General features: G+C 39.7%; 1 protein-coding gene across 14 annotated transcripts in view; it reads left to right on the top strand.

The window, feature by feature from the left end:
* LOC124138722 (trichohyalin-like) overlaps nt 1-26787 on the top strand; it is a 147268-nt gene that overhangs the window by 83538 nt on the left and 36943 nt on the right. For 13 of the 14 annotated variants that reach the window (XM_046505547.2, XM_048396185.1, XM_046505553.2 and 10 more), the window contains 9 exons: nt 1162-1333; nt 3324-3488; nt 4001-4126; nt 4845-5023; nt 5759-5864; nt 6497-6514; nt 10556-10714; nt 11379-11480; nt 12093-12275. In XM_046505547.2, coding sequence (XP_046361503.2) covers nt 1162-1333; nt 3324-3488; nt 4001-4126; nt 4845-5023; nt 5759-5864; nt 6497-6514; nt 10556-10714; nt 11379-11480; nt 12093-12275 — 1210 coding nt within the window. The remainder of the gene's footprint in view (nt 1-1161; nt 1334-3323; nt 3489-4000; nt 4127-4844; nt 5024-5758; nt 5865-6496; nt 6515-10555; nt 10715-11378; nt 11481-12092; nt 12276-26787) is intronic. The other variant, XM_046505548.2, reaches the window with a different exon arrangement.

Below are 26787 nucleotides of genomic sequence, written 5' to 3'. Positions count from 1 at the left end.
AATACCCCATGGCATCATTGGTTGATATGAGCAATATCCCATGGCATCATTGGTTGATATGAGCAATATCCCATGGCATCATTGGTTGATATGAGCAATATCCCATGGCATCATTGGTTGATATGAGCAATACCCCATGGCATCATTGGTTGATATGAGCAATATCCCATGGCATCATTGGTTGATATGAGCAATACCCCATGGCATCATTGGTTGATATGAGCAATATCCCATGGCATCATTGGTTGATGTGAGCAATACCCCATGGCATCATTGGTTGATATGAGCAATATCCCATGGCATCATTGGTTGATGTGAGCAATAACCAATGGCATCATTGGTTGATGTGAGCAATACCCCATGGCATCATTGGTTGATATGAGCAATATCCCATGGCATCATTGGTTGATGTGAGCAATACCCCATGGCATTATTGGTTGATATGAGCAATACCCCATGGCATCATTGGTTAATGTGAGCAATACCCCATGGCATTATTGGTTGATATGAGCAATACCCCATGGCATCAATGACATGCAATCAGTTGACTCACTGAAATGGACCACCTGAACCATTTTAAGCATATGCTACTGAGGATTGACTCTAACCCATTGCTGATCATTTGAAATTCGGGGATTTGGTTTTTCTTTCTGTTCCTGAAAATGGATGAAAACAAAAAAGTCCTGGATGTTCTGAAAAGTAATGAGTTGTGGATCAAAATTATTTTCTGCTCTTTCATGTAAAGTGTATGTTTTGAAGCACTGACTACTGTTATATCATATCTCTATCATATCTCTATCATATCATATCATATCATATCATATCATATCATATATCATATCATATCATATCATATCATATCATATCATATCATATCATATCATATCTATCATGTCATGTCATGTCATATCATATCATATCATATCATATCATATCATATCATATCATATCATATCATATATCATATATCATATATTATATTATATTACAAACAAAACCCAGGCTCCAAAGAATATTATATGGTGAGAGAGAGAGAATATATGGATGTCAACTTCTTTATTATGAGGATCACAACATTTCGGAGTACCTGCTTCCTCTACTTATCACTTCTAAATGCCATTCAAAGACATTATATGGTGGGTCCCTTATGTCTGCTGACAGAACCCAGCTGATGCTGACGGAGTTCAAGCGCACGACGGCCATGAAGGACCTGGAGCGGGTCATGGAGGACATGGAGAGGAAGAAGAACGAAGCCAGGAACTTCGAGAGTCAGATCAAGGTGAAGCAGGGCGAGGTGCGGGACATCCAGTCTATAGCATCAGTCAAGGAAGAGGTAGGTAGACGATTCCGTGGTTGCAGAATATATTGCAGAAATGCCCAATCGGTGCAGAAATGTATGTATCTTGCAGAAAATCACATTTTGTGCAGAACATGTGCAGAATTTTGCATTTATCTGCCACAGAACACGTGCAGAATTTTGCGACATAACTCATTAAATACACCGCAGAATTTTAACATGTGCGTCAAAAACTGGTTTTAAAAATGTAAATGGATATTTATGACTTTTGTATGATTGGTTACCAAAGTGCATGTCTGTATGTTTGCACAAGTGATCTCCAGGGTCACTTCTATGAGTTATTGTCCCCCGCCGCGCGAAAGCGCGAAGCGGGGGATATAGTATTCACGACTGTCCGTACGTACATCCGTACGTCCCACCTGTTTGTTGCCGCGATATCTCAAGAACTAAACACTGGATTATCTTTGTATTTGGAACTATGGTGTATATACAAATTCCGCAGACACCAGTCGGTTTTGGTGACCTTGACCCCATTTTCAAGGTCACAGCAGGCAAATCTGCTTTTGGAGTTGGAAAACGGTGTTGCCGCGATATCTCAAGAACTAATCGCTGGATTGTCTTCATATTTGGAACTATGGTGTATATACAGACTCCGCAGACACCAGTCGGTTTTGGTGACCTTGACCACATTTTCAAGGTCACAGCAGGCAAATCTGCTTTTGGAGTTGGAAAACGGTGTTGCAGCGATATCTCAAGAACTAAACTGTGGATTGTCTTCATATTTGGAACTATGGTGTATATACAGACTCCGCAGACACCAGTCGGTTTTGGTGACCTTGATCCCATTTTCAAGGTCACAGCAGGCAAATCTGCTTTTGGAGTTGGAAAATGGTATTGCCGCGATATCTCAAGAACTAAACTCTGGATTATCTTCATATTTGGAACTATGGTGTATATACAGACACCGCAGACACCAGTCGGTTTTGGTGACCTTGATCCCATTTTCAAGGTCACAGCAGGCAAATCTGCTTTTGGAGTTGGAAAACGGTGTTGCAGCGATATCTCAAGAACTAAACACTGGATTATCTTCATATATGGAACTATGGTGTATATACAAATTCCGCAGACACCAGTCGGTTTTGGTGACCTTGACCCCATTTTCAAGGTCACAGCAGGCAAATCTGCTTTTGGAGTTGCAAAATTATCAACATTTGGTTGCAGAATGTACAAAAATTGACTGCAATTTTTTTAATTCTTTTGGGCCTCGGAATACAGTGGGTTCTCCTTCATTAGGGTTGTTACATTACACTTTGTTGCAGTCATATGCACAGCTCAGTAATATGGTTATGATATGATACACAATATGTTACATGACTTACACTTGACCTGAGGAAATATTTCTGCTATGAACAAAAACTAACAGTAGCCTAAATGAAAGATATTTAGTAGATTTGAGTCAAATTGTAAAACAATAGGTTGATATCTATTGAACATACAAGAAGAAAATAGTATTTTCAATGTATGTTCTTACCTTTTTCCATTTCATCCTAACATATACTTTTAAAGTTTTTGTATCGATACAAGACCATCCGATACAAAATATGATGGCTCAGAGTATCATGATGCACCAAAACATTTGGTGAATCATTACACACAGTTCTTCATCACACATAACTAGCCTTGACCCCTTTCACAAAATAATGAGATGTACAGTAAACAACGTTTATAACGAACACGCTGTATATATGCTTATTATAAACTATGGTTATAACAAACTTAAATTAGTGGTCCCTCTGAGTTCGTTATAACCGTAGTTTACTGTAAATCCTATGGTAATTCAGGAAATTCAAAAGGTTAATTGAGATTTTTGTTAAAATTTTATTTCCACCACTGATATGTTAATTCAAAGGTGTACATTTTTCTTTTTTATCACTGACATTGTAAGAATAAAACAATATTCTGTAAACCAACTACCGGTAAACAAAATTTATCACCTGACCTGCTGACATTTACGTATGTGCTGTAGCTCCGGGCAGTACAGGAAGTGAACTCGGACCTGCGTGTGAAGGTGCGGAGTTCGGAGGGCATGCAGTTGGAGCGGGACGAGCTGGTCCGGCAGCTGGAACAGACCAAGGACGAGCTGTTCAATGAGCAGAAGCAGAGTCGGATGCAGAAGGAAGAGCTGCAGGATGTGAGTTATCTCCCCTTTAATTGATACATATCTTGAGTTGAAATCTGGTTTAATGTCACGTTTAGTCACCGTGGAATGACATGGGCAACTCATGTTAAATATTTACTCGACATTTATGGATTTGGTTATGTGTGGCACGAGCAGAATGTTGGTGATGTTAATTGTTTCTTGCAGCTTTTTAGACAGCATTTGTTGGATTGTAACAAACAGAGATGAAAGATGAAAATTTATGATTCTTGTAAATTAAGGTATTATTAACACGGTAAGATATTTTTTGATATATAGAATATTTTGTTACAGCTTTCAGAAACAGAGACCATAGACGTATGCTGTGCCTGTTGATATTATACCCTTAGTTTTCTTTTCAATGTAAATTGCCTCAATTGTGTGTCACTATATATAACTGAAATGTACATGGGCCTATGGCCTCCCATACATGAATAAACCAATTGAGTAGTCACCATGTACATTGTTGGTGTGGGCAGCCCCTGTATGTGATGTTTGTGCTGCAGGAGGTGGAGACACTGATGGGCAGGATGGAGGAGACCCAGGGGAGCCAGGACGATGTCCATAACAAACTGATGTCTCTGGAGGCTGCCTACAGAACAATGGAAAAATGCAAGGATGAAATTATACAGGTAAGTAATTTGAGACAATAAAAAACAGAAAGTGATGAGTGTTGTTTTACGCAGTGTTTAGTAAATATTCCAGCATTATCACAGCATAGGACACCATGAATATGTGGGGAATCAAACCTAGACCTTCAGTATGATGACTGAAGCCTTTAGGAACTGGACTAATCCACCACCCAACAACAGTAAGATGTCTAGCAATGAATGATAAGTGATGGAGGCAGCTAAGTCCAAAAGGGGTATATTTCTAAAGTCCTAGTGTAAATGCAAGGTTGAATTGAAAATGGATGCAACAAATTTTAATTATGGGTCCTGTACAAAGCAAAAATGTATGGCTGTTTGAAACTTTATAGAAACTTTATATTTATCAGAATTGTAGATTGCATAACATACAACTGACATTTTGTTTCTGGTTAGAAAATACACTCAATGTTGTGGGTGTCAGTTGTCAATTTTCGTCAATCTAACATTGAAATCCGAAACTATAACAGGCTTAGGTTCCTGAGTGTGTGCAGTGATATGCCATCAGTAAAATTATTGGATTTTCATGAAACATGCCACATGTCACCAACCTCGGATCCCCATGTTCATGCCTTGGAGCTAATACTGAGAATCCCAAGGACTCAAAAATAGGACTCAAGTAAATCCCAAGTATATGAGAAATGTTCTAAGAAGAGATAGCATGTACTCCTATGTACTGATGTGTGTGGTGATATGTCTGCAGGAGAAGAGTCGTGAACAGGAGGAGATGAAGACGCGGTACAAGCGCGAGAGTCGGGAGAACAAGCGTATGGCAGAGCAGGAGAAGAAGGTGCTGCAGCAGGAGGTGCTGGAGCTCAACCACAAGTTGGGGCAGGTGCAGGATGAGCTCAACAAGAAGGACGACAGCGACCTCAGAGTCAGGTGAGAGATGCTAGTCACAAGTTGGGGCAGATGCAGGATGAGCTCAACAAGAAGGACGACAGCGACCTCAGAGTCAGGTGAGAGATGCTAGTCACAAGTTGGGGCAGGTGCAGGATGAGCTCAACAAGAAGGACGACAGCGACCTCAGAGTCAGGTGAGAGATGCTAGTCACAAGTTGGGGCAGGTGCAGGATGAGCTCAACAAGAAGGACGACAGCGACCTCAGAGTCAGGTGAGAGATGCTAGTCACAAGTTGGGGCAGGTGCAGGATGAGCTCAACAAGAAGGACGACAGCGACCTCAGAGTCAGGTGAGTGATGCTAGTCACAAGTTGGGGCAGGTGCAGGATGAGCTCAACAAGAAGGACGACAGTGACCTCAGAGTCAGGTGAGAGATGCTAGTCACAAGTTGGGGCAGGTGTAGGATGAGCTCAACAAGAAGGACGACAGCGACCTCAGAGTCAGGTGAGAGATGCTAGTCGCAAGTTGGGGCAGTAACCTCACACATTGTACCCATATTGGTAATTGAACCTGGGCCCTGTGACAGGTAAACTCTTTAACCACAAGGCTACACCAATATGCCCCCTGATGTGAATGAGAAATAGTAGTTTAGGACATGTTTAAATCAATTTCAAAGGATAAATGTGTAATATATATCATAATGACATGAACAAAAAATAAATTACGATGCCAGCTTTGTTGTGTTGCTTGCTGATGCTGACCTCTGACCCACCACAGAGATCAGCTGATTGAGCTGCAGCAGGAGCTGGCCAAGGAGAAGGATGCCCGTGACGCCATCGCCGATGACCACAAGCGAGTCCTCCAGACTCTCAGGAAAGAAACGGTGAGTTGTCTGCCCTTCCTACTCCAAGGATGCTGCTGTGTAGACGTTAGTGTAACAATACATGCCTGTACCAGAGCCTCTTGCTTCTTCTAGAGCTGCTGCACTAAACTAAGGATGTGTCCAGGACCATTCCAAAAAGCAAGCTTAGCGCTAAGATAATCGTAACTCCAATACTTAAGCATAGGCTTACGATCGTCATGGCTCTAAAATGCTTTGTTGAATTGGACCGTAACAATATATATCACTATCCAATGTTTGTATGAATTTGCTTGTCTGTATTGTAAACTAGCTATTATCTATGTCTAACTCTAGGAAGACATCAGAAAAAGTTTCTCACCTCTAGAAATCCTCTTCCTTTATTTCTTCTCAGACAGATCTGTAAATACTCTTTCCATGTATTGTCTCTTTGTAGCCAAGTTGTTTTTAACTTTTCTCTCATATATACTGTTTGCTTATGCCATTATTGATATAGATGATTGAGGCTTTGATGTATTACAGCATATTTAAGCTTCGATGTGTCTAACATATGTATCAGTATTTTGTTACACTTGTCTCTGCATGTAACATTTTTACCATATGCCCTGATGGCTTAGGTCAGTGTAGATGTGTGATTCTGAGCTTTGTTTTTCTAGTCTGGAAATATTTGGAAAGTAAGTCAAAGTTACTTGTTTGAATGAAAAATATTTTGTTTGGTGAATCTCTAATTGTCCCTATATAATCTCCTCAATGCTACTTATAACTGACATATATATACTTTCCCTTGCTCATGTGTCTGCTGTAATGTCATGACATGTAATACAATATCATTGCTTAAAATACTTTTTTCTGAGTTCCTATTGTTTCCCTTCCTGGTGTTTTTACCTGTTTCTGCCTGGGAGTATGATTTATTTTACTAACACTGCAGATTCATTTCGAATCCATTGCCTGTAAGCAAAGTTATCAATTTGTATTAAAATTGCCCTTCATTCATAGTGGAGGAGGCACGTGTGGCCAAGTCATCTAAGGCGCTGCAATTCGTTGTGCAGAGTTGTCCCTTAGGCATGCCAGAAAATAGCATCATCATAATGCAGTTCATAAAAACCATATGTGCACTTGGGTCATAACATGTCATGAGACAACAGTGTATTGTTTCCGTCATCCGGATGGCATCGTTGACTTCATTGAAATCTTATTGTGACGTGAGGTTGGAATGACGTCACACTAGAAACGACATCATAGCTGCAGATTGTTGATGTCGTGCAACAAATTGTGGTTACACTGCTGTCCTTATAGGTACCCGGTACACTCGTGCCTAAATTCTGGTATTTCCCTCTGCCGTCAGCTCGGGAATACTGGAATTTAGACACTCGTGTCGTAAACATAGTATGACATGAACACTCATATGATATCCTCTATATATGTCATCCAAAATCTTTTTCAGTTTGTCATCAGTAATAAGCGGTGTGTGGAATTTACAAGTACAGTTATATAAACCAGTTTAGAGATGACATTTGCTTGTGATGCAGCTCATATCAGTAAACATTCCCAAATTGTAATCAGAGAAATCCCAAATCATGTTTACATAGCTATAACTAATGTCATGGCTTTGTACAAGTGCCTTGTATTTCAGATACCAAAACCAATATAGAGGGAGAAGCCTTAGTGTTTAATTTTACATTATTGCATTGAATAAAATGATAAAATACATTTTAAAATACCTTTAACAAAATAACAATAATGTCGTCCCTGTTGCATGTGTATATCCCTCCAAGTCTGTATTCCGTCTCTGATATGTGCTTGTCAACTTGCTTGGGGATGTTCTAATCTTTGTTTGCATTGTTGCCTTGCAGTTGCTTACATGTCATGGAAATAGACAATTAAAACCAGATCTTTTCCTCAGATACAGTTTCTCTCTGTGAAGATCTCAGGTGCTCAAGTCAGGTGAACTTTCCGAACAGATAATTCTTGTCGAGGCTTCTAAATTCTTGGTACTAGTGATCGAATCATTCAGACCAGCATATCTGATTTCTGTATCTCAAAAACGAGCTAAAATTGACCTTTGGTGTAGATAATGAAGGTGCGCCTTTACATTGTTGTGGATGGTTTATACACCCTGTTGTTTCTGAGTGCAGTGGCATCTACACCCAAAAGGGATTACCATCAAAGACATATATATGTTCTGCATTTGTTCTCTTTTGTTGAAATGGAAATTTCTAAATCTTGGGGAAGAGAAATTGAGCCAAATTGTTTTAGAAAGCTGACATCTGATTGGCTTAAGCACCCATGCATCCATCATTGAGATTGGGCGGTCAAATACCACTCAGGGTCAACCTGATGGGACCATCTGTGGAGGTATCCTCAAATTTTAAGGCAAAGAGATATCAATTCTTTGAATGATGTTAAAAAGTGATACGCATAAGAGATAGAATTATGGATGACAACTTCTTTATTACGAGGAATACAAGTGTTCAGAGTTTATGCTTACTCCTTCATCAGGTGAATGAATTCTGGATCTCCAATGTATTTGTGGCCACAGTTACAGGGGATCTCCAATGTATTGGTGGCCATAGATGCAGGGGATCTCCAATGTATTGGTGGCCATAGATGCAGGGGATCTCCAATGTGTTGGTGGCCACAGTTACAGGGGATCTCCAATGTATTGGTGGCCATAGATGCAGGGGATCTCCAATGTATTGGTGGCCACAGTTACAGGGGATCTCCAATGTATTGGTGGCCATAGATGCAGGGGATCTCCAATGTATTGGTGGCCACAGTTACAGGGGATCTCCAATGTATTGGTGGCCATAGATACAGGGGATCTCCAATGTATTGGTGGCCATAGATACAGGGGATCTCCAATGTGTTGGTGGCCATAGATACAGGGGATCTCCAATGTATATATATCTTGCGTGCATGCCAGATTCTCCTGCAACACCAGACTGAAAGAACATCCAACCTATGTCAACAAACTAGACCAGAAATCTACCATTTCAGAAATTCAGATAACATAATCAATCACAAAGACCATACCATCATGTGGAAGCTTTCAAAGTCCTGTCAACCAACAACAACTGATGTCAAAGAAAACTACAGGAGGCCCTTGACATCAAGAGACATGAACCATGACCAGGAAACATATCTACCTTGTGACTGGGAGTTATTGATTTAGATAATCTGTACCAGCATCTATCTGTCTCATTAACCCCCTATGAAGGCTAATTAATCCAGTTGGCTTCCATTTGTCCATTGCTTATTACCAATCAGTGCTTAATGAACTGTTGGCTTCCCTTGTTAAGTTTTGACCTTTTGTTATCTTATTACTTTTGTTGTTCTTACTTGTATTTATAGATGCTTTCTGCATCTTAGCATTCATTCATGTGATGAAGGAGAAAGCATATACTCCGAAACGTTGAGTTAAGAAATTGGCATCCATAAATTCTCTCATTCAGAGAGATATGGTATCGGAGTAAAAAGATCTGATTTTAATGAGATATGTAAATAGAGATATTATTAGGTGAGTGTTTCCATATCATATTGTGTACATATTAGAAATAAAAACTTGATGAAAATTGCTCTCAATGAAGTAACTTTAGAAACATGTGTACAACGTTTGAATGAACCGCACCATTTTTCATATAGTGCCAAATGACTTGCAGCCATGTTTGTCCACCGAAAAATCCACACATCTGTAAACTTATTGAACACATTAGTCAATAGTTTATTGACCAAGCTCGCATTGCATCAGTGTATGGAGATTATAGTATTTCCTGCTTGGTGACCTCATTTGCACATGTATTGGATTGTGATACCAAATTTATCTGATTGGTTAATCAAAACGATAACACAGTTCATCATGCGATCAATACGATGTATCTGTACAAATGTTAAACCATGAAAGAGGGGCACCGGTGGCCCAGTGGTTCATCTTTATGGACCTTGGCTACCAGGATCCACTGGTCATGGGCTTGAATCCAGAATTTGACATGATTATGACCCTTGGTTTGTTAGTACCATACCTGTTTTAAGTTTCACTGCCACATGTGCATGCATGTCACTATATAAGTGCTGTAATCTTGAACATGATGTTAAATCACTTTCAACTCACCTCCACCCAAGTTCCTCATGCCTGCCATTAGAGCTGCCTTTAAGGTGATTGGGTGGTCAGGCCTCTGTGACTTTGGTGATTGTGTGTCATTTTCATGATGGCCCAGGCTGTTGCTGTTATTAGCTTTCAGTTCTGATTTGCCTGGTCCCGACTCAATTATTTGCAAGCCACCATGGAATATTGCTTACTGCAGAGTAAAGCAACAATCACTCACTCCGTCATTAAAGTAGATCTTACAAAATATTTCCTGCATATTTGAAATTTAAAATCACTTATCGTTCATGGAATTGTGATATTGAAACATTCAGTGCAGTGTTATACACCAGACAGCAGGTTGATACTGTGATGATATGAAAGTTATCTGCAGTTTATTCATATTGTATTGTCCCAAACTGTCTATCCAACTAGACCATACAGAGTTCATTACGTTTCTGGGGTAGTTTGGGTTACTTTGCGCAATCGTTCGCTCTGATGGCCTGGGTTCGATTCCCCACATAGGTGATATGTGTAAAGCCAAATTCCTTTCAGCACCAGCATAATGCTGGAACTTTGCTAATACCACTGTAAAAGCTAACTCACACAAACTCACTACATTGCTGTGCTGTAGGACTGTGCGATTATGAAGCTGCGTGAGTCGATGTTTCTGGAGAAGCAGCAGGCATTGGAGATGTGCCGGTCAGAGATGGAGCAGGAAAAGAGAGATGCTTCCAGCAGAGCGGATGAGCGGATGTCGGTCCTCATGGCTGAACACTCCACCCTGCTGGCTGTAAGTTGAACATTGCTGCTGAAGATAGGACTTAATTCTTAAGAAACATTCAAATCAGTTTGTACTTAGCTTTTATTCTATTTGTCATGTTTTATTCAGGGCTATTTGTCTAGATGACATTTTATATCCAGAATTCTTTTCTGATTGTCATTTCCCATAGAAATATTGAAATATTGAAGCATAACGAGTCAACAACAAGATAACTATGCACTAGATTCTACCAACTGTACTGTTTTCTAGTATATAAATAGAAAACAAGGTAAATACTGAGATAAACCGACAAAAAGAAACCATCAGCTTTAATTTTTAGATCCTCTGTTGTAAACATATTCCAGGGCACAGGTGGCACAGTCATGATTCGCTGTGCAGAGTTGTGTCCCTTGGGCACGACAGAAACCTATGATTGTGGGTTCGAATCCCGGTTCTCCCCGATTATGTTTCTAGGTTTGTCAGCACCATACCCGTGCTCGTGGGTTTCACCAAAGTGGTAAACGTCTGAGACCTGCATCACTTCCTCCCACATTAAGCTGACACGCCGTGATATAACGGGAATACTGTTAAAAGCGGCGTAAAACCCGACTCACTCACTATTCCGGGGGACCTTAGTTGAGGGATCAGGTTACTTGCCCTCCTTCCAAGTGAGTCATGCTGTGTGTTCCTCCAGGAGAAGAATGAGGAGGTGTGTCGACTGCAGGACCTCATCAAGGGGCTGGAGGAGGAGAGACAGCAGACGGAGTTCAAGGTCCAGGAGGAGATAACTCTGCAGGTGAAGAACACACTCTTTGAGTGGCTTTACATGTTATATATGACTTCTTCTTCTCCAAACATGCCACAGTGAAACGCACTGCTTAGAGAACAACCATTTGATATTCTGGGGCATGGGGGTGTGAAAAGGGATGGCTTGGTGCTGCATTTGGGATAAAGAAACGAAAAAAACTTGTTCCAGAAAATGCTGACACAAAATTTTTTGGCCCAAGATTTTACAAAAAGAGTAATTGTTAGCTGAATGTCCGGAACAAATTATGTTGTAAAAGAAATCTAAATTGTCCAGCTCCTGCATCTAGAGAAGAAAAATGTTTTTGTTGAAACTGTGACTGAAAAAGTATCCTGTTTCTGATCTAACAAAAATCCAGGGCATGGTTCCACAAAGTGGTCTTAGCGTTAAGACGATCGTAACTCCCATACTTTTTGATAGATTTGCGACAATCATAGCCATACAATTGCTTTGTGGGATGTGGCCCTGATATTACTGAAAGGTCAGTCCCTTACGACCAAATGGATTCAGAATGTGATTGTGATTTCTTTCTTCCACAGAACAGATTGTGTGGAATATTGGAGAATATTTGTGTGAGTTGTTCCTTCTCTACATCCACTGCAGGTGCGGGATGCAGTGGGACGAGAGCGGCAGGTTCTGGAGACTGAGAAGGAATGGTTCTTGCGTCGTGAGAAGGAGGCGATCACAATGGAAACAAAGCAGAGGCTAAATGAGCTGACAGTGGAGGTCGCAAGGGAGAGACAACTCAAGGAGGATCTCCTGCAGCAAGTTCAGGTCCTCAGGAATGTGAGTACAGTCAGAACTTCTCAAACACTTCTAGTTTCACATTGTGGGCTGGTCAAAGGAATGTGAGTACTAAACTCTCTACACACTTTTAGTTTCACAAATGGGATCGTGTGCTGCATTTGGATTGGTTGAATAAGGGTTAAATGGCAATGAACCTTGCAAATCTTTTGCAAATGAGTCCATTTTTTCATCTGAATCCCTAGTTTGAAAAATGTTACAATCAGTTTGGTGAAATGTACACCACATGAATAAAATATTAATTTTGATCAATATGTTTATCAGAACAACTTCCATTTAGTCTTTTTCCACATTCTGCTGACCAAGTAGGGTCAGTTATCACGGAAGCATGTGACGTCAGTCATATGTTATATGATGTCACAGCATTTCTGATTGACATGTCTGTCTCAAAGCTATGTAGAGAGAGATTTATTCAGAAAATTGCTGATAACCTTTGTACTTACAATGTTGATAAACATTATGTGTTATGACTTTCCACATGCAATTTCCACTCATCAAATACCACAAATTTGCAAACACATAACACCCCACATTGGGAATATGATGAGCCCAACATTGTTTATTATCCTACCTCCATGTCAGAATGATGAGATTTGATTGGTCTACGTGATCTTGATAAAATACTATTCATCCCGCATTGGAGGGAAATAAATTTCTCAGTGGGAGAATAAATCACTTATACCCTGCCATGAGCAAGACAGGCTGCATGTGGATTTCTGAGGGGCAGAATAAATCCCTTGTAATTTGCTTCGAAACAAAACTATTTCCAAGTCAATGAAAGTTCCCATGGCATATCACAAGTTAACCTCAGCTCAATCAACCAGCTGTTTCCTATCAATTTTGAATTTGTTTTAATTCTTTTACAATGTCATATTAAAACATGTATGCAAGATAAATTCATTGTTGCTGGATACATGGGGTTTTATTCGTCCCTCATGAGGTTTTATACTTAACAGCGGGACACATGAAACACCCCTCGTGATCCTGCTACAACTTAAAATACTCTACAAAAGGACAAATCTGCTTTTTTTCCTATATCTGCCTGACCCACTGCTTTATTGAGAGTCTCAGGGAACTCTAAGTTTATCAAGAGGTTGTCTGTATTAGGTCCATCGCCCTGTTGAATATATCCAAGGCCTTGTGCAGATGATGTGTGTGTGTGTTGTGGATAGGTTCAAAGTGCAGATCTTGAAAACGAATGACGTTCAACTGGAATCTTGAATACCGCACCGTGAGCGATGTTCATGCTGGTCTTCGTGCAATACATGCCCTACACAAATGTGTAATGGGAGGATGCATAGCTGCCAGTTTGATATCTGGAACCATAATGGCTGGTTAAAAAACCCAGGGCGCTTTCAAAATTATAAATAGGGGGCTCTTATTAGAATAAAATTTTGGTTAAAGAGTTGAAAGATAGCAAATTTCATGGTTTATGCTGATAGCCTGAAATGATACAAAAGATATATTTTTCCAGAATTTAATTGCCCATAATTAAGGGTGCATATAACACAAGAGTGCGTATTATACACGAATAAAAAAGTATTGTGTACATTGACCAATCGGAAGGAATTGGGATTGTTCACAAGCCAATATATTAGCAAATATCGCCATGGGCGCTTATTAGAGCAGGGCGCTTATTACGTTGGATACGGTATGCTTCAGACTTTAAAAAATGAAATTGTCTACCACAATATATACACTGTTGCAAGATGTGTTTTAATTAAAATAGTATCTGGTTTTGCAACTGTAGGTGAAATATCAATTGGTTGGTCCCTAACTCACTTCACTACCCACAATATGTAGAAATATACAAGCATTTCAACATGACATTCACTGCTTATGAATGTCCGTACCACACGACATGGTCATCACATAGGTATCCACAGGAGCAGATCTAATATACCTAGCCATTGTTATACCGCTGTATAAAGGACTGTCGTACATCATAGTGAGAGTTGTAGGTCTTTGTAAGGAGATTACTGGCTCAACAACCGACTCCAGGGCCTATAAGAAAGGCCAGCTTGTAATTTCCTCCCTGTGTTGGAGGATTCAAAGGCTGTACAGTTATCAGTGAATGCTTCCAGTGGATGTGATGAATGTCACTGTGTTCAAGCTGGAAGTTAATAAACTTATCATGATGTTTTATTGTGTTTGAGTACAATGTGTAAATGTGTGTGTGTGTCATGGCTCTGTGTTTGAGTACAATGTGTAAATGTGTCATGGCTGTGTTTGAGTACAATGTGTAAATGTGTGTATGTGTCATGGCTGTGTTTGAGTACAATGTGTGCATGTGTCATGGATGTGTTTGAGTACAATGTGTAAATGTGTGCATGTGTCATGGATGTGTTTGAGTACAATGTGTAAATGTGTGCATGTGTCATGGATGTGTTTGAGTACAATGTGTAAATGTGTGAATGTGTCATGGCTGTGTTTGAGTACAATGTGTAAATGTGTCATGGCTGTGTGTTTGAGTACAATGTGTAAATGTGTGCATGTGTCATGGATGTGTTTGAGTGCCATGTGTGTATGTGTCATGGATGTGTTTGAGTACAATGTGTAAATGTGTGCATGTGTCATGGCAGTGTGTTTGGGTACAATGTGTAAATGTGTGTATGTGTCATGGCAGTGTGTTTGGGTACAATGTCTGCATGTGTGTATGTGTCATGGCTGTGTTTGAGTACAATGTGTAAATGTGTGCATGTTTCATGGATGTGTTTGAGTACAATGTGTAAATGTGTGCATGTGTCATGGCAGTGTGTTTGGGTACAATGTGTAAATGTCTGCATGTGTCATGGATGTGTTTGAGTACAATGTGTAAATGTGTCATGGCTGTGTGTTTGAGTACAATGTGTAAATGTGTGCATGTGTGTATGTGTCATGGCTGTGTGTTTGCTTGGAGATTTTGAAATATTGATTGGTGTTCCTACAAACCAATATTGTTTTTTGCAAGTTAGGATAGATAGGTTTTTTGACTATGCAATAACTTTATGTCAGTGTTTTTGTTCAATAATGATATCTATCTTCTATTTATCAAACTTGATTGTTTATGAGCCCTCCATGTTCAGGTAAGAACAATTTCTGCCTGGGCCTGTTGTGTTGGCGGGAAGATGAAATACAGCTTAGAGTGGCAATAAACATCACTCACTCACTCACTCACTCAAGAGGAAGATACACATGAAAGCAATAATATATTTCTTTTCCAAGGATGTCTGTGTGAGTCGAAATAGAAAATAGATAGAAAATGAAAAGGTTTTTGTGGTCTCTATGGAATTCAGTGAACAGTAAACTTCAGCATCTTCGAATGTCATTTTAGAGGCTGTTGTTTCAATGAATGCCTAGTTAACATAGGAATTTCAACTTCTTTTATCTTTCAATATTTTGGTACAGATGCTGACTACCTTGTGTACCAAACATTTCATTGAAAGAATAATGAAATTCATGAGCCCTCTAAACAGCAACAGAAAGTAGACACCCATGTTTGATGGTAGCTAAAAATGAAACAAACAGGAAATGGTTATTTGATGGTGATGTATTTGATACGGGTGTCATAGTTGTGTTTTGGACCTCAAGTTTGTTGTGTTTTGGCTACTGTTTTCAGCCTAATACCAATATGATAACATTTGTAATATTTTGGTCGTCATATTTTCAGGTGTGTACTTTCTTTCGCCCAGCAGTTCATGTCTTCCGTCCAATCAGCCATAAAGACTCATTCAGTCCAGGGGCGGTCGGGTAGCCTAGTGGTTAAAGCATTCGCTCGTCATGCCGAAGACCCGGGTTCGATTCCCGACATGGGTACAATGTGTGAAGCCCATTTCTGGTGTCCCCCGCCGTGATATTGCTGGAATATTGCTAAAAGCGGCGTAAAACCATACTCACTCACTCAATCAGTCCAGTGCTCAGTGATTGGTCAAACCTGCTTAAATAATTCTTACTCCGAATAAGCCAGACAGGCTAGTGACTCCTATATATGTAACTAGCCCTTCTTGAAAGTTACACCCACATTAATGTAAATACATGCTATACAGTCGGATACAAACAAATGATCAATTGTCTTCTTCAATAGTTGGCTTCCTGACTAGAAGCAGTTATTCTCACTCTTTTAAAGTTTGTGAACACAGGAGCTGATAATCATAATTTTTTGTATCACTATTTTTTACCTCAAAGGATCTAGATCTATACGCAATATTTAGTACGTGTGACTTTATGTTTACACTGACAGCCATACAACAACCAGCTGTATCGCGGAATAAAATAGTTCCTCAAAACGAGAGGTGACGTGAACATATGTATGATCAACATGCTCCACAGGAACAATTTTTGTAGTTTCTTTACAACAAACGTATTCAAATAATATCCTCATAAGATGAGAAATGTCTGATGAGAACTCCCCCAGTAAGTCAGTCACAATGACAGGTGTCGTAATACATTTACATCAAGTACTACTACAAGACGTGAAAATGGCCATCATGTGACCGATCTCTTGCCTATGGAAAAGCCGTATATCGTGTAAACTTCAAATTAAAAAATTATTCAAGGAAGGAAATGACAAGGAAAGAACTTCAGTTGCAAATGGCCATGAATTTCTTTTTTAACAATAAATTTCTTTTTGAACAGTATATCTACACCGATTGTCAAAATAAATACAATAAGTGATGATATTTAGTATTAGACAGCTAGCAGGTAGGAATATGTTTCTGCCTGTCCTGAATGACATGTTAACAGCCACGGCCTTGCGGGCAGGCAGCTATTTCGGACAGTGAAGCTATCCAGTACTTGAATGGAGACTCTGAATGGACTACTTGAGTGTGAATGGTTATGGGTAGGAACCTCATGCGTAGGACCTGTGTTGTAATCCTAGTCCACTAATCTGTAGATTTGTTCCGACTTGCGGCGGTCTTTGTTGAGTTTTGGCCTTTCTCTGTGGTGTTGATTCACGCTATTGATGCTGTCAGACTGATGGATGGTGTACATGGGGTTTCGTTACACACCTGATATGTGTGGCCAGGGCCGGCCGTGTGGCTGGCACGTATGTAATGTGTAGGCAGGAATATACTTTCGTTTTTTATACGTTTTAACTGTCTTCGTTTTTATTGGCCTTATTTGTAGTTGGATTTTAGTATTTTGTATTGGGTTAGCTCAGAGCAATGATATTTGAAATCCTGCTTTGCATATAAGGAATTAATATCAGGCAGGAATAATTTTTCTTTTTTACATATTTTAACAGATTTGTTTTTTATTGGCCTTATTTGTAGTTGGAATTTAGTGTTTTGCTGTGGATTATCTCAGAGCAATGAGTTTGAGACCTGCATCACTTCACGCTTTCCTCCATCATTAAGCTGACATGCTGTGATATGATTGGAATACTGTTCAAAGTGGTGTTAAACCCAACTCACTCACTCACTCACTCACTCACTCACTAATTAACAATGATATCTGACATCCTTAAAGAGCTTAAGTAGTATCCATTTTGTTAGTTAATGGCTGTTAGTGCACATGAGTTTTAGTAGAATATCATTGGGAATCTTCAGATCCACATTCTCGATAATACAGTGTATCATCTCACCATTCTATTCTATGATGTATACCCTTGACCCAGACGCCATCATAGCTTTATTAGAAATAAGTAGACGTCAAATCAAAATAAGCAAAGATAACACCAGGGAACTCGTCTCCACTCTTGCATCCTGTTGCAAATACAACAGGAAGTTCATGTAGCTTTTTCACTCCCCTCTCCGTCTTAGTACTCAGGAAATGTCTTGTCCAGCTACGAAATCATTAATACAGTCTTGTGATTTGTTTGGTTTACATTGAGGGCTCAGTGGGATGAGGCTGTGATTTTCAAATGTAGATCTGTGTTGAACTGCTGTTCAGAACAGACCAGAAGTTACTGCAATACCTGTCTATTTACCTGTACCTGGACCAGAAGTTACTGTAATACCTGTCTATTTGCCTGTACCTAGACCAGAAGTTACTGTAATACCTGTCTATTTACCTGTACCTGGACTAGAAGTTACTGCAATACCTGTCTATTTACCTGTACCTGGACCAGAAGTTACTGTAATACCTGTCTATTTACCTGTACCTGGACTAGAAGTTACTGCAATACCTGACTATTTACCTGTACCTGTACAAGTCACTACAATACCTGTACCTGGAGTTACTGTCACCATATCCACCTGACCAATTGTTAACCCAGTCACCCATACATACAGCATACTTAAATACAAACAACATGATCAGGTGGTAAATATTACTTTGTGTACACATCAACAGCAGCTTCACTGTCAGGGCCCATTCTCAAGGGAGTTTGTCTCACAAATATCACAAGTCGATGTTGTTCAAATGACAGTTATGATAGTCTTAGTACTCAGATCCCTTTGTGATCACTACCCTGGCACATCAGACAGCCGTGACTGACCAAGCTGGCTGTGCTAGTTACTTGAATTCAACCCAACAATGGCCTGCCATACTTCATTATCCGAACCCAAATTTAAGAGAGAGATTGATTTCACTGAAATATTAGGTAAGCTGGTCCTGTTTGTCAGCTGTGGCTCGGGGTGTCCTTGAATGGTGCAGTGTTACCTCAGCCTCTGACTCTGAACAATGCCTTGACAGAGCTGTACAGGCGTAATTAACACCATGCAATAACAGCTATACAACTTAATTGATTTTCTCCTGCTAGTGTGATGCCTCCCCAAAAATAATAACTTACTGGTAATTGAATCTTAGAGAATTTCTGTCACTTTTATACAATACAGATGAAATACTGAGTAAAATTGAAATTTTAGTGATTTGTTGTTTTAAGAGAAATTCATCCTGCCTCTTGAAGTATTTATTCATGTGTTTATTGTTAATCTATAATTCTGCTTTAGGTATAATTGTTAAAGGATTGAGAAGAACATAACATTTCCCAGATTCCATGCTCCTTGTGATTGTGACTTTATAACCATTTAAGTTTTGCTAATGAAATCATATGCAGAGAGGAATATATCAATAAATTTGAATAAATATGATTTTTGGCCATCTCAAATATACCCCTACAATGTCATAATAACAGTCATGTGGTGCCCGGGGCGCGATCCTCTCCCTATTACTGGGCTATGTTTGAAGAGTGGATTAGATCAATAATCTTAGCTGCAGCGTCACAAGAGCCTTTACGGTAGATTGGGCACGGTGGCACCCACTCACACTTGTCTCTATCACAGTGAAATGTACGTGTGTCGTTGCCCAGAGAGCTCACGTCACCAGTCTCCAAATGGCAGTTCAACGTGGTATCAAATGATCGAGTAACACTACCTGCTCACTAATTGGATTTTACTCACCTGTGTCGAATGTCTTGGAAAACCTGAGGGGATAAAAATCTTTACTTGGAGTACTTACAGCCAGATGTGTTTGACATTTGCTTAGCTGCAAAATGGATCTGGATTACGATCAGCTGCGAAATATACGACTCCGATTTGTCAATGCATGTTTCCAGGTGGGTTATGAGTGTTTTATATTTTATAACGGCTGATGATCAGAGTACATTAATGATCTGTTTGACATGTACAGATCAGTGTCTGGACAGGGCATAATGCTGTGCGGAGCCAGTTCAACCAGGCTGTACATAGATATTGATTAGTTAGGTAGATTTATGGACAGACAAGGGTGCCTTGTTATTCAGGGTTTTAGAATCTTCACATTATCGGGATTGAATTATTCATTCGATGTTTGTTTAGCTGTACTCAGCAATATTCCAGCTATATGACAGCGGTCTATAATGAATCGAGTCTAGAAAAGACAATCCAGTGATTGATATTGTGAACAATCATCCGTGCTGGGTATGAGGCCCGAGTTAACCAAGTCGAGTCTGACCGCCCGATCCATATGGTCACCTGTAGAATAGGTCTTCAGCAAACCATGCTTGCCGTAAAAGGCGACTATGCTTGTCGTAAGAGGTGACTAACGGGATCGGGTGGTTAGGCTTGGTTGATGCATGTCATCAATCCCATTTGCTAGCATCGATGCTCATGATATTTTAATCACTGGATTGTCTGGTCCAGACTTGATTATTTACAGACCGCCGTCATATAGCTGGAATATTGCTGAGTGCGGCGTTAAGCAACAAACGAACCAATGTGGTCACCTCTTGTGACCAGCATAGGTTGCTGGGGACCTGTTCCAGCCAGATTCTAAATACAAAATAGTTAACATCAAAAGCAGTGATCACTGTAACAAATGAAACAGTTGTACCAATATTGCCACTATATTTATCAGGAACGCCTGAGAATCATTCCAACCTGTGTAAGTATTTCAGCTTCATTCATATATCAGCTTTCATTTGTACTCATTCTCATAACTGTAAGATTGCAGAAAAATAATTAAATGTTTCTTGGGCACATTTTTCTCATAAGTGTCTGGTAGCAATTCATATTTGTTGTTAAAAATGAAATTAATGCAGGAGGAACATATTTAATATTTTCCCACCAAGCAAACCAACAAACACCTGGGCCCTTAATACTGTCAGTTGTGAAGCATGTCATTTTATTGGTAACAGAGTATGCTTCATATGGAATGGGAAAAAATTTTTTGTGGGGGGGGGGGGGGGGCAAGAAAAAATGACAGGATATAAAGTGTTGATGCCTGAGAAACATTTCCATGGTTTTTAGCCTAATGGGTGTATGATGGTATGTTTTCTATCTCGGGAACCTGTGTATGCTATAACCAGGGTTGTCTAGCTATACTGAGTGTGTATCTGCTGGTGTTCATGCCGGTGCCGGAGAAGACTCATACACAGAAGAGTGGTGCAGGGGTGTGCACCCCTGTAGTTCTTTTTAGGCATACTTAACATTTTTACATTGAAATATTAAAAGGTGATTGGGCATACTAAAGGTAAATATAACAACTCCGTGACTAACTCATTGGTTATATCTTAACAACATAACACGATTACTGAAGGTAAATCGCGAACTGCCCAAATGCCCTTCCCTTCTTTCCCCCCCCCCAAAAGCTCCCCATTGCAAAATGCTGTGCTTGAGACTGTCATTGCTTGCTGATGTACATGCCATGTCATCTTCTCTCTGAATATTTCAACTGCCTCAGTGGTAGAGTATCTGTTGAGTGAAATTCTGGGGTCATACCGCGTCATACCAAAAGACGTTAACAGATGGTACTTGTTGTTACCCTGTTTGGCGCTCAGCATTAAGGGGCTAAAACAGGGACTGGTCGGCTAGCACTATAAATGGACATCATGTTGTACTGGTTCTGACTAGTACAAGCACACACACACACACACACACACACACACACACACACACACACACACTCACACACACACACACACACACACACACACACACACACACACACACACACACACACACACACACACACACACACACACACACACACACCGCTATATAAGTGCAATAATCTTGGATGTGATGTTAAACCAAATTTCACCTCACCTCACCCCTGAATATTTCATGTAGGCCGAGTGTGAAACACCTGAACCTGACGAGGTATTGACAGCACCAGTCACACAGTACTTGTGTAGCAGACTACAGTATAGGGGTGGGACACTGTGTAGTCAGTAGTCATGCAGTGTGTGCACATGCAGTGCTAGCGCAATGGACATTGGAAATGTAGTGATAAATAGAAGGTATTGAATAGACATGGGCTTGTGTGCATGGACTCTCACTAATGGGATTACACATTATATAGGCAGGGCTGTTCTGAATGATTCCATGTGCTGTATTTAACATTGTAAGTGTCCCATTTTAAATTTGTGATGTGTCTTTAATTGTATTGTGTGTTTGTGTGCATTTATCGACCAACCATTTGTATTCTTTGGATTTTTTATTTAGGTTATTTGTTCCAGAAAAAAAATTCCAGCTCCCAGGAATAAGAAATGGAGGGTCGTTTAACTGGATTTGTGATGTTTGTGTGTTGGCTGTCAGTGATTGATACAATATACATCTTGAGGCACCAATATTGGTTTTGTGACAACCGTGACATTATTGAAGAAACTGTTATGTTAATGTGGTTCAGCTATCAGACAAAACCAGGCAATATTCTCAGATAAGGTCCCCAGCTGTGGCTGCAAGGGCACAGAGTGATATTGTGCTACTTTGTACACAGCCTACATTGTCATGTGGACTTCAATGGTGCCATTCACAGCCTGATAACCATTATTGACAGAGCAGGAAATAATTCTCATAAATTTGTCTGGTCAATGATCATTTGACTTCTATCCGGGTCCTACCAAGCTCCTACCCTCACTACATAATTAATACAATTCTGGCCAACTACATTACTGGTGAACTGTTGTACTGGTGAACTGTTGTAATGGGGAACTGTTGTACTGGTGAAATGTTTTACTAGGGAACTGTTGTACTGGTGAACTGTTGTAATGGGGAACTGTTGTACTGGTGAACTGTTGTACTGGTGAACTGTTGTACTGGTGAAGTGTTGTACTGGTGAAATGTTGTACTAGGGAACTGTTGTAATGGTGAACTGTTGTAATGGGGAACTGTTGTACTGGTGAAATGTTTTACTAGGGAACTGTTGTACTGGTGAACTGTTGTAATGGGGAACTGTTGTACTGGTGAAATGTTTTACTAGGGAACTGTTGTACTGGTGAACTGTTGTAATGGGGAACTGTTGTACTGGTGAACTGTTGTACTGGTGAACTGTTGTAATGGGGAACTGTTGTAATGGGGAACTGTTGTACTGTTGTACTGGTGAACTGTTGTACTGGTGAACTGTTGTAATGGTGAACTGTTGTAATGGGGAACTTTTGTACTGGAGAACTGTTGTACCGGTGAACTGTTGTACTGGTGAACTGTTGTACTGGTGAACTGTTGTAATGGTGAACTGTTGTAATGGGGAACTGTTGTACTGGTGAACTGTTGTAATGGTGAACTGTTGTACTGGTGAACTCTTGTCCTGGTGAACTGTTGTACTGGTGAACTGTCGTACCGGGGAACTGTCTTACCAGTGAACTGTTGTACCAGTGAACTGTTGTACCAGTGAACTGTTGTACTGGTGAACTATTGTAATGGTGAACTGTTGTACTGGTGAACTGTTGTACTGGTGAACTGTTGTACCGGTGAACTGTTGTACTGGGGAACTGTTGTACTGGGGAACTGTTGTACCGGGGAACTGTTGTACTGGGGAACTTCTATACAAGGGAACTGTTGTACTTGGGAACTCTTGTACTGGGAAACTGTTGTACTGGTGAACTGTTGTACCGGGGAACTGTTGTACTGGTGAACTGTTGTACCGATGAACTGTTGTACTGGCCAACTACAGAATGAAGTGTTTTATGAATATTTGTAAAACAGATGCAAAATGATTTTGACTGCAGTCATTATTGATTTCACTATGTGTAGGTTGTGGCAAATATAGAAAACATACATGCTGGTTGGAAAAAACATAGACAATATGTTGATATGACTACCAGTGTGCCTAGGCCAATTACAGCATACAATTTTTTTCTTGGTACTGCATGGTGTAAGTAAATATGACACGTTCACATCAATTTAGTTTGTGAAGTTTAATGAGTTCATGCAATGTAATGTGATGGAGTAAAAAGTCATCATTCTACAATTATATTATAATTACATGTACTTAATTTATACCCTAAGTATCCCAGGTCCTAACACCTTCCACTTGGGTTGCCATCTCTGCATACTTGGAGCAGCGACGTGAAGATTCCGGGTTAGAATTGGTCTTCAACAACCCATGCTTGTCGTAAGAGGCAACTATATGGGATCGGGTGGTCAGGCTCGCTGACTTGGTTGATGCATGTCATATCCCAATTGTTTGGATCGATGCTCATGATATCAATCCCTTGATTGTCTGGTCCAGACTCCATTATTTACAGACTGATCTCATATATACAAACTGATCTCATATAGCTGGAATATTGCTAAGTGCGACATTAAACAACAAACAATCAAATAATACTTGGAGCAGCAGAATAGTTTCAAGATATTCTTTGATCTAAGATAAGCATCTCTACTAAACTGCCAGGCAAAAGAAAGTATACGCTTGACAATTAGATTTGACCATAAAATTACAAACGTTATCAAAACATTACTGGGCTGAAAATAGTCACTGAAACACTGCAAACTCAAGGTCCAAAACAAAACTATTACACCCATATCAAATTCATCACCATTGAATAACCATTTCTTGTTTGTGTCATTTTAATCACCATCAAACATGGGTATATTCTTTCTTTTGCCTGACAGTTTATAATAAATTGACTGGTCCATATGCTCAAATAAGGATGTGAGGTGTACAGTTTAGGGCTGGGACGAGTCCAAATTTACTACCAGGGTACCCACCCCCCTATTACCCGACCCTAGCCGGGTACCCACTGTAGGTCTCAAGAGATAGGTAAAACATGTCCGATTGGGAAGAGTTTGACCGTACTCCTGTCAAAATAATTTTAGATACACGTATAATCCGATCTGGTCATGCCTACACTGACGTTGACTGATGTTTTATCATTATGCAAACATATATAGTCAGAAGGAATGTGTGCAAAGTCAGAAAGAAATGAGAACATTTATCACTTATAGTGTAACCATAAAGTTCTAGATAATTTTTGCCATTAAACAATATAATCACGTGACTAACCACGGGTCCGGGTAGTCCTGTGGGTACCTAGGTCCTACTCAGTACCTACCTGACCCGAGTACCCGAGTTACCTGTCCCAGCCCTAATGAACATCGATCCAAGCAACTGAGATCGATGACTTGTATCAACTAAGACAGCGAGCCTGACCATCTGATCCCGTAAGTCAAAATTTAATAGAGCTAATTCAAAATGAATCGTTTCAGTTGTGTACACATGTAACAATTAATCATTATTTTAACCAAAATTTGTCAGTATTTATCACATCAGTACTCTTATACTCAGGCAGGTACATAATTGGTCTTTTAAGATACAATGTAAAAACCCTTTCATTAATGGTTAATGTATCTAATGATTTATGAAAGTGCTGGATAATACATCCACTTCTTCTATATTAATTCATTAAAATATGGACCTGTTTTCCTATAAGTAGTATTGCATTCATAACAGAGCACTAACATTTAAGGGACATTATTCAAGTGTTGTAATATAATCTAAAGTTGTTGATGACCATCAATCAATGTCAACAGCATTGTCCTGGTAATGGCAATGTAAACACACACACACCCGTGCACACATCTCAACAACTGATAGCAATATCTTAGTCATGTCCGCACTGTGTACCATGCATTGCTGTGATAGATTTCACTTGTAGCAAGTCAATACCTGTCTGGCACCTGGCCGTGTACATTTCAAATACAGTTAGAACAACACTCAAATACTACTGGATATGTTGAAGTTATTATTATGCTTGTATTTAGTTCTTCAATAAAGTTAGCCCATGCTTGTTTTAAGCATCATTTACAAATCCACTGATTCCCAAAAACTGAAAATTTAAAAAAGATTTTTCATTGTTGTAATAGCTGTGGGTTTTTTTTAATTCCGCCAACCAAAAATAAGTAAAATGTTTTAAAAAACTCATTTACTATTGTTATCAAAATATATAAATTATTTAGAATACTATAATTGTAACCTGTTAAACATTTATCTTAAATACTCCCGCCCAACCATTTTTTCCCCTACCTTCATAACATTTTGATTAACGTTTTTATTTATCAGTTTCGACCTACCGACCTGGGCCAGTTACAGTTACATCCCCCCCTTAAAAAAATGTCTGCACTTACTTTGAGGAAACAAATTGTTCAAACAACCAAGACATGTTTGGTCAACACAGAATTATTGTTATACAGCCTTAATAAAAGGTTTGGAGTTATTGATTTTCCTGTTTGCTGTCCATGCCAGTGAGCTGCAGTAATGTGATTTGTTGGTTTACATGGACCTAATAGAATACGATGACACTGTTGATGTCACCACGTCTCTGTTGTACACCCCTCAATGGGGGTATCTGTGTACACGCCTGTTCGGTGCCCACTGTTAGCATGGAGGGGATTGAGTTCAAGGGGCCTGTTTTCATGTTGAAAAGGCACATCTTTGGTTTGTGTGGTCTTCGTATTGATAATGGCTGTTTTAATTTGATGACTGTTGAATTTGACAGGATCAGAGTCATAAAAACAATTGGTAATTTTGGGGTATTTTGTCAAGATTTGACCCGAGAATGCTTATACTTTGTGGTTTGGGTTTAACACTGTCTTGAACAGTATGTCAGTTATATCACAGAGTGAACACACAATGCAATTTGGAACACACAATGCCACTAAAATAAAAGACCGACAACTGGTATTCTGTGTGCCCATTACACACTTACAATTTACACAAGTCAGAGGGGTACACAAAGTATGTGATCTAGACTACCAGTTGTGAGACTTTCATTTTGTGGAAGCCTCGGTGGCTGAGTGGGTTAGATCGCTGACTTTGTGTGCTGGCAATTAGGTGCCCTACTCTGGCAGTGTGGGTTCAAATCCCGGACAGG

Source organism: Haliotis rufescens, unplaced genomic scaffold (genome assembly GCF_023055435.1).
Source record: "Haliotis rufescens isolate VD_foot unplaced genomic scaffold, xgHalRufe1.0.p SCAF_15, whole genome shotgun sequence".
NCBI lineage: Eukaryota > Metazoa > Mollusca > Gastropoda > Lepetellida > Haliotidae > Haliotis > Haliotis rufescens.
Note: the sequence above shows the minus strand (reverse complement) of the source record. Positions and strands in the feature narration are given on the sequence as shown.